General features: G+C 23.4%; 3 protein-coding genes across 3 annotated transcripts; all 3 read right to left on the reverse strand. All coding sequences in view use genetic code 6, as the record gives it.

Moving 5' to 3' along the window:
• Window positions 1-22: 22 nt before the first annotated feature.
• TTHERM_00532580 (transmembrane protein, putative) lies at window positions 23-7,072 on the reverse strand (the record flags this gene model as incomplete). Its single annotated transcript, XM_001024379.3, has 14 exons — window positions 23-997; window positions 1,061-1,435; window positions 1,489-1,908; window positions 1,965-2,207; window positions 2,264-2,911; window positions 2,964-3,618; window positions 3,681-4,078; window positions 4,131-4,306; window positions 4,362-4,458; window positions 4,513-4,742; window positions 4,806-5,272; window positions 5,331-5,670; window positions 5,724-5,783; window positions 5,911-7,072. The coding sequence occupies 14 exons, from the start codon at window positions 7,070-7,072 to the stop codon at window positions 23-25; spliced, it is 6,246 nt and encodes a 2,081-aa protein (XP_001024379.2).
• Window positions 7,073-7,894: 822 nt separating this feature from the next.
• Window positions 7,895-11,115, reverse strand: TTHERM_00532590 (calcium-dependent kinase; the record flags this gene model as incomplete). Its single annotated transcript, XM_001024380.3, has 12 exons — window positions 7,895-7,954; window positions 8,010-8,126; window positions 8,179-8,258; window positions 8,321-8,422; window positions 8,488-8,808; window positions 8,859-8,932; window positions 8,992-9,345; window positions 9,652-9,856; window positions 9,982-10,086; window positions 10,176-10,239; window positions 10,457-10,686; window positions 11,049-11,115. 12 exons carry the CDS (start codon window positions 11,113-11,115, stop codon window positions 7,895-7,897), a joined length of 1,779 nt encoding a protein of 592 aa, XP_001024380.3.
• A 987-nt stretch (window positions 11,116-12,102) lies between these two features.
• On the reverse strand, window positions 12,103-13,163 carry TTHERM_00532600 (ESCRT-II complex subunit; the record flags this gene model as incomplete). Its single annotated transcript, XM_001024381.2, has 6 exons — window positions 12,976-13,163; window positions 12,763-12,920; window positions 12,565-12,707; window positions 12,324-12,402; window positions 12,201-12,271; window positions 12,103-12,147 (listed from the first exon to the last, which is right to left on the reverse strand). The coding sequence occupies exons 1-6, from the start codon at window positions 13,065-13,067 to the stop codon at window positions 12,103-12,105; spliced, it is 588 nt and encodes a 195-aa protein (XP_001024381.2). The 5' UTR covers window positions 13,068-13,163.
• Window positions 13,164-13,524: the final 361 nt, after the last annotated feature.

Below are 13,524 nucleotides of genomic sequence, written 5' to 3' on the forward strand. Positions count from 1 at the left end.
TAAATATTTCTTTAAGTTAATCTCACTTTGATTCTTTAAGTTTACTAAATTCTTGATTTATATGTGACATTATGTAGGGGTTATCTAGAATGTATTCAAGTGGAAAAAGACTCATAAGTTTTTTAGCTTATAGTAAGCTACTCTTCATAGTGTAGACAAAGAAAGTCCAGCCAACAAAGAAAATAATAAAGAGTATTATTTAGCAGTAAATGAAAAAATAAATTTGTAGATTTTAAAGGAACTAAAAATAATTGAGTCCTCTATTTATCATATAGAGCTTGACTATTTCGATTAAATTATTTATACTCACTTCTACTTGATGAAATTAGTAGAAATCTTTTATGTCTTAAAATTTGAATACCGCTATAGCATAATCCTAATAGCTAGCTGAATGATATAAATCAGTTAGACTAGTTAAACCTTACAAGATATTCTGCATAGTAATAATAAGTCCTTTTTGCAAGATACCGTTGTAGCTTTGCTAGCATTATGTTATATTAAAATTTTTTTTATCCTAGCTTGAATCACTTACATAATCTAAAATTTTAAGAATAGGAGTGCAGGCATCATTTTATAATATGTCTAATAAAATTTTGTTATAATCTCCCATTTAATTTCGAGAAAATTATAAACTTTGAACAGCTGCTTAAAGTCCATTTATTGTGTTTTAGCTATTTGAGTTAATAGCATCTAATTATTCTGCTAAAGATGAGCTCAAGGATTTAGTATATAATGCTGTTGTTAAACTAGCAAAGTTTGAAGAATAAATTGCAGATAGCTATTTTTTTGCCTCATAAATGTATCTTAGTTCATTCAAATTTTTATTAAAATCATCTGCATAGGTGTAAGTAAAAATAATATTAAAGCAAGGATAAAGTGATATCAATACTAAAATAAGTATGCTAAAAATCACTAATAACCAGCTAAATGAAGATAGTGTGTCTGTGGATGATATCGCTCTTCTTTTTGAATTTTCCTTAACCTTTATTTGTACACTCTAGTTTTTTTGTAAATAATAAGAAATATTTAAGATTTTTTAAATCTTGGTTTCGAATTTTACTTTGAATCTTTCTTTAGAAATAATCGTATTGAGTGACACATCTATTTTTTCTCTGAGAACATTTATTTTATCCTAAGAAAATGATCCTATCAACTTTAATTGCTTTTCTTTGCTTTTCACAACAATGTGGTAGATAGGGAATATTGTAAAAACTACTATTGAAACAGCAATTTCAATAATAATTAGTGTAGAAATGAGTAAATTCTTAACACTCTAAAGATCATTGATCGATGCTTAATATGAAACTTCCTCTAGCAAGTTGAATTATTCTAAGAATTAGAAACAGTTTACAATAGTATAGATTGAAGAATTGCCATCATTTAACTAGCCATAATAAAACAGATAATATATTAGCTATTCTAAGGCGATTTACAACTAAAAATTTTAAATTAAATAATTAAAATAAATGCTTCAACATAATATTTCACCTTTAATATTGTTGGCTTAGCTACTTCTCCTGAACTATTAACATCTGATTACTTAATAGTATTACTTGATATAAACTCAGCAAATGAAGTTGTTTTGAAATTATTACTACTATCACCAACTACAGCTATATAGTAAGTATCTTTAAAGTTGTTAAGATCAATTACTGGGTAATCTTGAAATTATTTCCTTATTTAAGCTACTTCTGTATTAGAATATTTAAAAAAATTATAATCTGCAGTTATCCTTACAAATTCTCTATCAGCTAACGTCTGACTAAAGTAATATCCTAGCAAAGGAGGTATAGTCATTTACTCAAAATTTATTTAGACAGAATTGAATTGTTTTATAAGCTGTGCAAACACCACAATAGTAGTTGCACATAAAAATATATAAGCCAAGAATCCAAACCAATTTATACTCTATTTTAAAAAAATAAATTTATTCATTGCTTAGCTTGAAAGTAAATTATTGTTACAGATATTACAAAAGGTGGTTTTTTAGAGTAAATGGCGTTAATGATAATTAACTTTCGAGAGTGGCTTGAAGTCATACTTGAATGTATGCTGTTGGTTTCTTAAAAAATTTAGTTGATGTCATTAAAATTTTTTTCATTAGCCTCCTGAAGATTATTATCTGTACTGACTATTCCCTTTTAATCTGTGCCTTTTTCTTTTGTTTAAACTGAATTCTAAAGGATGCTATTAACTTTGTTAGATCCCTAATTTAAACGAATAAGAATTATATTATATTAATTAATAGTTTGTTAATAACTACCTAATTTTCATCTTCTTCATCATCATCTTCTTTAACTAATATCAACTACTATGAATTTATATTATTGAGTACAGGATTACTTTAGACTTATTACTTTCCTTATGCGAGTTTAGAATTTTGATCAGAGTTATTAAGTTCTGAGAGTGAATAGCTATTTAAATAACCACCAGAAGCAGTTTTCGGAAAAGATTCTATTTGAGAAGTTGCTTTCTTTCTAATGACGATTTAATCCTCATTTTATGAATCTTATTATTAAAAATCCTATTTTCTTTATTCAATGTTTTCTATTTAATATATTTCATTTAATTCTTATGGTGGGTGTGGGTTATTCTTATTAAAATCAATGTTTAAATTGGCATTTATTTGTGTATAATCTATTTCATTTAAATCTTGAACTGCATTTTTTTTACTTAAAAGCGAAATAAAGTTAGAATTGTTATAATTGTTTTAAAAACTTGCATTCGATTCTATGAACTCTCCATAATTCTTGGATACATCCCCATTAAGATTACCATAAACCTAAGAGGTTTAACCAGATTAAAGTCCTTTTTTCTTTTCAAAGAATGCTGGCTGCTATCTTTATTCAGAAAACTAAAATTAATTTGCATAAGGGGAAAAGAAATTAGAGCTCATGTTGCTATTTGGATCCTTATTGTTAAAATTTTATTTATTTAAATTTAATAAAAAATATAATTTTTACATTATAAATTGCACTAGATAAGTTGAGTAAGTTATTTTAAGTATTTAAACTACTTAGCCCCTAAAGTTATTTGGTTTTTTCTTTTTGAGGAGTTTAAGCATTTTAATAAAGTTAAGCTAAACTTTATGGATCTACTTGGCTAAAAATGTTAGTTTCATAATTAGAATTAAAAAACCTTTACTAATTTTATTATTTGGTTTGTTATTTGCTATTTTAATCATCAAAATTAATAAGTTCAGAAGATAAAATTTGTTATTTATAAAGACTATTTCCATTTAAAATTTCGGAATCAGATGGTGGTAATGGTGTGCTAGCAAATGGATTCATATTGTATTATTTTTTAAACATATCTTACCCATCTTCATTTTATGCCTTCTGCAATTTTATCGAATTCTTTTGGAGCAATTTATTTTTTTTAAAGGTATAAGTCTCGTTTGATCTCTTTGATGAGCCTTGTGTATTATCTTTAAAGTAAGTTTCTCTCTCGTTCACTGTAGAAGAATAGTTGTATTCATTAAGATATCTAGACTTATCAGAATATAATTGCTTTATGATATTGGAATCATTATTTTCATCTCTGTAATCTTTTTGTGCATATGATCCACCCTCTGTTCCAACAATACTTAATTGATCATCACTTGACATCCTTTCATTTCTTTATTTTAGTTAATAAAAGACATCACAGATCTCAATAATTTATTTAAAAAGTTTAATTACCTCGAAGATCTTTTTGATTTCATTAACTCTTTTGAAAATTTTAATGATAAAATATTTGATTTAACATTTCTTTGCAAATTTTTAAAAATATTTTAATTTTGCATATGATTTTGTTTAGCTTGCTCTAAATAAGGGCTATCTTCTGTGTATGCTTCTATTTCATGCACCATTTAATCAATTTCTTGAACTTTGATATTTTTTGAAAAAATATAATTTAGTTCCTTTTTAAGAGAATTAATCATCTCAGTCCTTTCAAATCTTCTCCTTATTTTCTTCACTCTTTAGAATTCTACATAATAGTAATTCAAATTTCTCAGCTAAGTATCTTGCTTCATAATTTTAATAGATACCTCATAATAAAGGAATTCATTATCATGCTTATCTATATTTCTCATAAACTATAAAATAAATTCATAACTATTTATACTATTTTAATAAGCTTAAAAATACTTAAACAATTTAATCTTGAGGATGATTTTTGTACTTAAAAAAGTAGCTGTTATACTTTTCATTTTGAGGCAGGATCATTACAGTTGTTAATTCTACTTACTCTTAAATTAAATGATTAGCAATTAAGCCACTGGTAATAGGTATTAACCTACCAATATCATACTAAGCCAATTTATCTAATAGTATTTAAGTAAGATTATAATAAAGTTCAATTTTTGAAAAATTTTTTACCAGGTGATTTTAAAAATTTGCTAATTGTATCTTCAAAAAGTTTTTAGGAAATTCCTTAAATTGCTCCTTTTCTATTACAAAGCATATAGTCATATCCCTACAAAACAATTTAATATTTAAAAATTAAGAAATCAATTAATAATTTAATTACATTGTTGATCTACTCGAAAAACGCACATACACCAAAATCTTTCTCTGTAAATTAATCAATTTTTATCCTTTTGATCATAGGAAATATAAATCCATTTTATTATTTACAAAGGACAATACTCATTTAGTTTTCTAAATTTTATTTAGAGATACCTCTCTCAATAAAATGACTTAAAAACTTATCGTGAAACTTTTAAATTATAAACGGCATAAGGATTCCGCAGTTTTATCCTATAAAAATAAATAAATTATTTATTTATTAATTTAAACTTCAATTTTATTTTAAAATTTTACCAATTAAATTTTCTTTTTTTTAGCCAAAAATAGTTTCAACAGATGAAGTCACACGATTAATTTTTCCTATTGGATTTAGTAATGAGATATAAATGATGCAGCTGTTAGGTTTATAAAGATTGATTGTCAAATCGTCTTTGCTTAAAGATTAAAGAGAAATTCTATTACTCTTAGATATGTAACTTGAGATCTTTACTCCTTTAAAATTAAAATTATCCAAAAATATTTCTGTTATAAAGTAAAGATATCTAGAGAATGGATTTAAATTAAATAAAATTTTCAGTATTTTATCCACATAATCTCTAAGCTGTATCAATTTGTTTCCTTTTTATTGTAAGACTTTAAGTGTAAAATAATCCTAGCTTAAGAAATTAAAGAATTCTCGACAATCTACTAAGATGCATCTAATAGCTTTTGTAATTTTGAATAATAATTCATCAAAGTCAATTACACTCATCATGTTAATCCTTTGGTTTTTTCATATTAAAATTATTTTGATTTCAAATTTAATAAGTTATTTATTACCTTTAGTTTTAATTTGAGTTAGAATTAAAATAGCCTTTAAAGTTTACTTTTGCCTTTTTAACTATCGATTCTAAAATGTACTACTCTTTTAATGATGAGTAGTTGTTAGAGTATTTCATTTAAACAATTTCTGTGAATGCTTTTGTGGGTATTTTAACTATCTCAATCAAGTAAGCAAAAAACAGAAATTTAGCTCTCTTATCAGATTAATTGGATTATTTTTTGTTGATAAATGTATGAAATTAGCTTATTGTGTAGTATTGCATGTATCTTTCTCTTAGTTTTGAACTTAGTAATTCGTTGACAGAGTAATCTTTGATAAACATTTTACAGTAGCAATCTTTTTAAATTATAATATTCATATTTTGATTTTAAAATAAAATAAACACTTACCTTCTAAATAGCAACTCGAAATGTGATTTGTAAAGAAACTCTCGAAATGTATGCCACTTCCTAATTAAAAAATGAATAATTTTAAAATAATAAATTAATTTATTTTTTTAGCAAAATATCATGCTATAAAATAAATTATTTTCATTAAAAGTATTTAATTAATTACAATTAATTAAAAATAAATAACCTTTCTTAAGATAATCTTCGTAATCAAGAAATGTATATGAAAGCATATTTCTAATTTTAAGATCAAATGTTTAGAATCTTTTTGGAAACTCTTTATCTTGTGTAAGAAAGTCATAGAGGGTACGATAAACAAACAAACCTAGCTTCATAATGATAGGGCACATTACTATGATTAAGAAATCAAGCTTATAGTTTGACTCATTGAAAGATTAATAGCTATATATAGAAATATATAAGGATAATATAAAATTAATTGATCTGAGAGATGAAACCAGAGAACTTATTGGCTTCGAAAAGTAATTCATTTCTACTAAATAATCAATCATTCTAAATAGCCCTATTGCTGAGTTAATTAAAGGAATCTACCATGTTAAGCTTGTATTTATAATAATGGCCTAGATAAAGTAATACAAAATGTTGAAAAATGTCCAATAACTTTCTCTTTTAGACATATGGTCTTCAATTATAAAACTGTAATCAAAATCATGTAGTATGTAGCCAAACATCCAGATATTGTAAAGTATCAAATTTACATTAGACAATACTAATAATTGAGGGTAGTTGGTATAATTACTTGCAATCAAAAAATATTAATCCAAAACAGGTAAATATGCTATAATAATTACAACTTTATTGATGAATGAACCTACTAAAACTATTAAATTTTTTATCTACTTATTGATTTTCATGTTAAATAACCTCAGAATAAATAGCATAATAATAGACGAAATAGAAAGCACTATGATAAATAAGAATATATATTAGGAAATTGCAATTAGTTTGCTTTTAGATAATGTACTAGCACTTGAAATTAATGGATGTATTCTGAAATATGCTAAATATGTTCCTAAGCCTTATTTATTCTCCCCTCCAATTCCATCGTAAAAAGAAATAGAAAAATTTTGCAACTCTAATATCAATATTATAAAAATAGAGAGCATTTTAGATCTTTTGAAAGTATTTAGTAGTTTATAATATTCTTTGAAGTAGAATTAAAGACATTTCTTTTACAGTTTTGTAATAATGCTATCATATTTTTTTTCTTCTAACTCCTTTTAATATTACTTCTATTTATTACTTTCATAATAACTCTTTTCCTAAGACTTCATGAACTAACTTTCTAAGATTTAGTCGTTGATGTTATTAGTCTTTTATCTCTCCATAATAAATCCTCTTAAAAATTATTAAAATGAATAACTCTCTATTAATTTTTGTTCTTTTTGCTTTTGATTTTTTATGTAGTTTTAATTTTACGAATGAAAAATAATTGAAATTGGATGGGCTTTTTTTTGAATTAAATCTAAAAAAAGATTAATCCCTCAATTAATATAAAGGATTCCTTACAATTTTATAAATAGGTATATTAAAATAAGTTTTTTATTAATCAATTTAAGATCATAAAAGATCATAAAAACATTAATTTAATTTCAAATTTTTTTTATTCATTGAAAAATTGTAAAATTCCTAACAATCAATAAATAAATTACTAATGAAATTTTGAAATAAACAATTGTAAGCTAAAATGGTGCATTCATATAAATAAAATTTAAGCTATATTTTAGGAAATATATAATGACAGTAATAATTGAATAGGCTAAAACTAAATGATTTGTTAAGTAATTAACATCTATTAGTAAATAGATACTATAATAAACACCTTTTAAGTAAATAATTAATACTTTATACAATTTTATTAATTTTATACTAACTTATTCGTTCAAGCCACTTTCCAAATCCTAAAGCATTGAGCCTAACTTACTTTACTTACAATTATTTTAATTTCTAGAAGGTAAGAATTTATAGAGAATTTAAGAATAATTAGAGAGTAGGATCAGGATAGGATATAGATATTAAATTTCGTTAAATTAATCTCTGTTTGATAGAATCTTTTAAAATTTTTTATTTCTTTATAGCTCTTAGATTTATATAGATAGAATTAGATTTAGATTATTATTAGTAGTAGTTTATCTGAGTAGTTTTCTTTTTCATAAATTAAATAACTCCTTGGCATTTAGAAGTAAGTCCAAAAATTCTGTAAGTGAAATCTATTTCATAAAATTATTAATAAAATAAAGCATTTACAAAAACAAAAAAAAATACTTATCCATCTTAATTGACATCACAATCTTTCAAGAGACTCTCCCAAACTTTCTCATTTAATGGAAGGCCTCCCATCATTTCTTCAAGTTCTTTCTTTGTAATCTGACCGTTTCCATCCTATATTAAATAAATTGCTTGAGAATTAATTCTCTTTAAAAATAATTTTTACTGTATCTATCAATTTAAATGCTTTTTCAATTCTATCCTTTGTTAAAACTTTTTCCTTTTGCAAGCAAGCAACCAAAAATTCTAATTTAATTAAATTTATTTCAATAAAATTTTTTGTTTATATTTTGATATAAATATTTTACCTGAAAACTCAACTTTTCCAGAACCATCCAAATCTAAATCATTAAAAACATTTTCTACAGTTTGCTTTGCTTTAAGTTAGTCTCCTAAAAGTTTTGTGTAACCTTTTTTTAATTATTTAAATAAATATATATAAATAAGCATTTTTAACTCATAGAAAATGGTTTACCCTCGATTAATTCTTCTTTGGAAAGCATACCATCTCCATTAGTATCAAGAGACTCGAAATGCTTAACTAATTCTATTTTATCTTAAGTATTTAACACCTGATTTGCCATTAAATTTAAAATTGCTATTCTTAGTTTATTCTTTGCAGCAAATTAAGAAAGTTTTTTCATCATTTTATCATCAAGAGGCTCTACATGAACATTACTCAAAATCCATGGATGAGCATATGCTTCTGTTGCTGAAATTCTATCTTTGGGATCATACTAAAGCATCTTTGAAATTAAATCTTTGGCATCACTAGATCTATCAGCCCAATCCTCATCTTTTTATAAATAATTTTTTTACTATTGCTTATTGCTACAAATAAATTACCATAAAATTCAAATTTTCCTTTTTTAACCTTTTCATATATTTCTTAGTCAGTTTAACCCCAAAATGGAGGATATCTTTATTTTAAAATTCATAATTATTACATCAAATAAAATTGATAAAATATATCCATTACCCACAAAGAAGAATGTACATTATAACACCTAAAGACCACACATCGCATTTTTCATCATAAGGCTTTTTTGTTAAAATTTCTGGAGCTACATAAAATGGAGTACCAATTCTTTTTGTAAGCTTTTCATTATGATCGAATTTAGTTGAAGCACCAAAATCGATGACTTTAAGATTGCTGTTAGTTGCCTTAGAGTCAAACAAAATATTTTCAGGCTTCAAATCACGATGGACAATATTATTAATATGACAATATGATATAGCTGATAAAATTTGCTTCATATAGCCAGCAGCAACTTTTTCAGTAAATGGGCTGACGTCCTTAATTCTTTCAAAAAGTTCACCTCCTGTACAATATCTGTTTTAAATAAAAATGTGTGGTTAATTTTTACTGATCTTGTTTTTAATTTTAGTAAAAAACAAATTTCTGTTAATTAATTTTATTGCTCAATTTATTTTAGCATTTTAATTAATAACGTTTTTAAATGTTCAAATAAATAAATAAATTTAGGCTACAATAATCCTAATAATAACTAAGAAAATAAAATTCTTAATGATTTATTTATTTATGTTAGCATTGTTTTTTATAAAAATCAAATGTACTTACTCACTTGAGTTTTTGTTTTGATGAAAAAATAAAACCAAATAAATAAATTTGTATTACTCAGAAATAAGATAGTGATATTTTTCATCTTAGAAGTGCTCGAATACTTTTACAATACATGGGTGATCAATTTATCTCAGAATAGCTAGCTCTTCAAATAATTTATCCTCATCTGATTTATTAAGCTTTTTTTTAGGAATCATCTTCATAGCCCTATCTATTTGAGTAGTTTTATGCCTAACAAGACACACAGTACCAAATCCACCTATTGATATTACAAGAAAATAATTTTTATTTATTGAACATTCATTCTAATGTGTTGATTGCTAAAAATATTTTAAGCCATTTTTTAACAGCATAAATTGGCAAAATAATTGACTGATTGATTACCTTCACCTATAACTTTTCCTATTGTATAGCTGTCTAATATATCTTATGTGCTTATTCTAACCATATTTTTCTAAATCTTAAAGTCTTCAGATACATTTTACTTTTCTATTATTTATTTATAAATATTTTTGTTACTCAAAGTAGTTTTTTTGCGCAAAAATTAAAGAGAAATAGCTAAAAAATAATATAAATACAATCTGATTTTTGAGTTGCAAAACTAATAGGATTCACTCCATTTGGCTAGCTTTGCTTTTCTACCTATTTATAAAATGATAATTCAAATATTAAAATATTTTATTAAATTGTAATGAAGCCAGGTAAAAAAAAATAATCCTAGGCAATAATAGCACTTGCTTACTAACTTGATAAAATTAAAGCCAAAAAACAAAAAAAAATAACTATCGATATAAAATTCAAGTAGTGTTTCCTAAATAAACTTCATTTATTTAATTAAAGTCTTTTAAAATTAACATACTTTTTGTGGTATATCAGTTATTGAGGATGAATGCTTACTATTCTATTTGCTGACTGCTGTATTCTTTTCATTAGCTGTACTACCATTAGTCTACTCTTTGGTAGAGGAGCTTATACCCTATTAGCTATTGATTGCTTTTTATTACTTAGCTACTTAGTTTTTTTCATAATCTTTCTCATATGTATCAGAATTTTATTCTCTATCGTTATCTTAGCTAATCACTTTTCCTTCTTTTATATAAAATAAGAGTTCATATTCTAATTTATCTTTAAACTATAAACGTTGTATTATTTCTAATATAATAGACTAAATTAAATAGATTCATAATTTGATGAGTTTGGTGGGATTGCTGCAATTTAAAAATAATTCAAGCAAAAGAAATCTTATTTCGTATTTATCTAAAAAATAATTAGCATCAAAATAAGGTATATACCTCTCTTTAAATTCAACAATTAATCATCTATTCATATATTTTAGGAAATATTATGCTTATTTTTGATTGCTATGAGAATAATTTAGATAAATATGAAAAATCAGCAGAAGAGGAATTAATGAGTAGTAAATATCTATGTTAAAGTAATTCAAATATTACGCCTACCATGAATTTTGTCTTCAATATTTTTTTCATGTTCTTAGTCTTGCGATTGGCAGCAACCCATCTATCTATCTATGTTCTCTTTATTTAGTTATTTAATATATATGAAAATCTTGATTTATTCTATATATGCTGATTATTGATTTTTTCTTGAAAATTGTGTAGTATTCTAAAATAAGTCTTTCTATTTGTTTGTTGAGTTAATTATTAATTATTGCTTGCTGTTTAAGGCACCTATTTAATTAATTATTTATTTATTAATCTTATTTTTTTGTTTCTTTTCTATTTTTATTTATCGGTAATTAATCCTTATTACTGTTTTAAAAGAATCTCTGGTTTTTTTTAATTCTTATTCTCTTTATCTTATATAAATTTTCTTTATTTTTGAGGTCTTCTTTTATTTTATTTAATAGTAATTATTTTTATTTAATAAAAATTTGCTCTTCTTTATTTTAATATTATATTTATAGTTACCTATCTACTTATCTCAGCCATTATTTTTTTAATAAACTGATCACATTTTACTTAAGTTCTAGTAGTTATTTAACTAGATTTTATTTAAAATAAATAGTAGATACTAAAGTACATATAATTTAAAGAAAGATTATTGATTTATCTCAACACCATCTTATCATCAAATACAATATATTTTTATTTAATACTAAACCTTATAAATTAAACAAGTAGCATATTTTTAAAAATCTAATTTATTGTAAGTTATAATTTATATGCCCTACTCCTATTAAAAATTAAAAAATGATATTCAATATTATTAAAACTTTAAAATAAATATAAAAATTTATTAGGAAAATTATTTCATGAAACATTACAGTTTATATTTATAAATAATCTCAGGAATTTATAAAAAGTTTTAAAGTTTAAATTTACTAATTATAGTTTTATTTATTCATTAAAACTTACTGATTAAAATAAAAACATTCAATATTGTATTTTATTTACAATTAACTAGTATAATTACTCAAAAATAAAATTTCAAAGTAATTTTCTAAAATTCGCTTAAAAACAAGTTAAAATTTAAATTTTTCTTAATTCATTAAAACTTAGCACTATATCCTGATGTACTGTCTCCAAATATCTTTAAATTATTTAAAATAAAATGTTTTTTTAATAAAATATAGAGTCACTTACAATGCATTTCTTATTTTCTTACAGTACTTCCAAGGCATAGAGTATTTAATTATCTGGTAAATCATAGAATTCTATTGAATTAAAATATAAATAATTTAAATTATTTTAAATAAAATAATATACTCTCATTTGTGCTTGTTTGATTGCCTCTTACAATAAATTCTAAAGTATTAATTTCACCAATCTAATAGTTTTTCTTTGCCTTTTTTATTTATTATAAAGTAAATTTCTTTCATTTTCAACAGGAATGTTTGTTTAATTTAAAATCAATTCAAGATATGTAAATATACTAAAGTTTTTCACTCTTAAAATAATTAAAAATCATTCTAAATTTAGATATTGTTATAATGGAGCATTTATTTACCCATTTATATATTTCGTCAGCTATTTCATTAGCAGAGTATTTCTGAACTTAGAATCCATCGTAGTTTTCATTTTCCCACAAAATACTTCCTTACTAAGCTAGTGTATACAAAATAAGCTTAATTTCTTCTCTGTTCAATCTTTCTATTGATAAAAAATAACATTAAGATTTTAATTAGCTTGAAAATGATATTTTTACTTGGAATTCCTAAATTTTATAAGCAGAAAAAAGGATAGCTTTCTGAGCTTAGTTCTGTCAAAGAAGAATTATTAATATTTTTTTATTTGAAGTAAGCATGAGTAATATCAGCCCAACTTGCTAATTATTTTTATCTAGTTTCAGCATGATCTTATATCCTTCACGTTAAATTTAAATTATTGCTTTATAAATAAGGTGTAAAATACTTTTTACGTATAAAATGCTGGGTGCTATAATAATTTTGAGTAATAATCTTGCTTTTCTTCCTAAAAATCTTAAATAACACTCTAAAATCTTTGGGCCATTTCCTTTAATCCTATAAAATTTACTACTGATTTTTTATTTCTTATATAATTGAAATCTTAATTTCCTAATATTTTATATATTTATATATCAGTATTGCAATTTGTAAAAGATAGACAAATTTTGATGATCAATTAATGAGTAGAAAAAGAGTGAATAAAATAATTGCATGTATTATTAAGAATATCTAAATATGGATTGATAAGTATATTTTTTACATTATTAAATAAATATAAAAACAAATAAATTAATTTTAAAAAAATATTTTTGATAAAATTACATTAGCATTTTTGTTTTTATGATAAAATTAGATAAATTTAATAAAATGTTATTTTAAACAAAATAAAGTTATTTTAAAAATAGAATAAATTTTTTGAAATAAATTATAAAAAACTTATTAAAACAATTTTTTATAAAATATTTTTGTTTTAATTATTGAAGGAAGCAAACAAAAATGGA

Source organism: Tetrahymena thermophila, assembly GCF_000189635.1.
Source record: "Tetrahymena thermophila SB210 genomic scaffold scf_8254385, whole genome shotgun sequence".
In the NCBI taxonomy this organism is placed as follows: Eukaryota; Ciliophora; class Oligohymenophorea; order Hymenostomatida; family Tetrahymenidae; genus Tetrahymena; species Tetrahymena thermophila.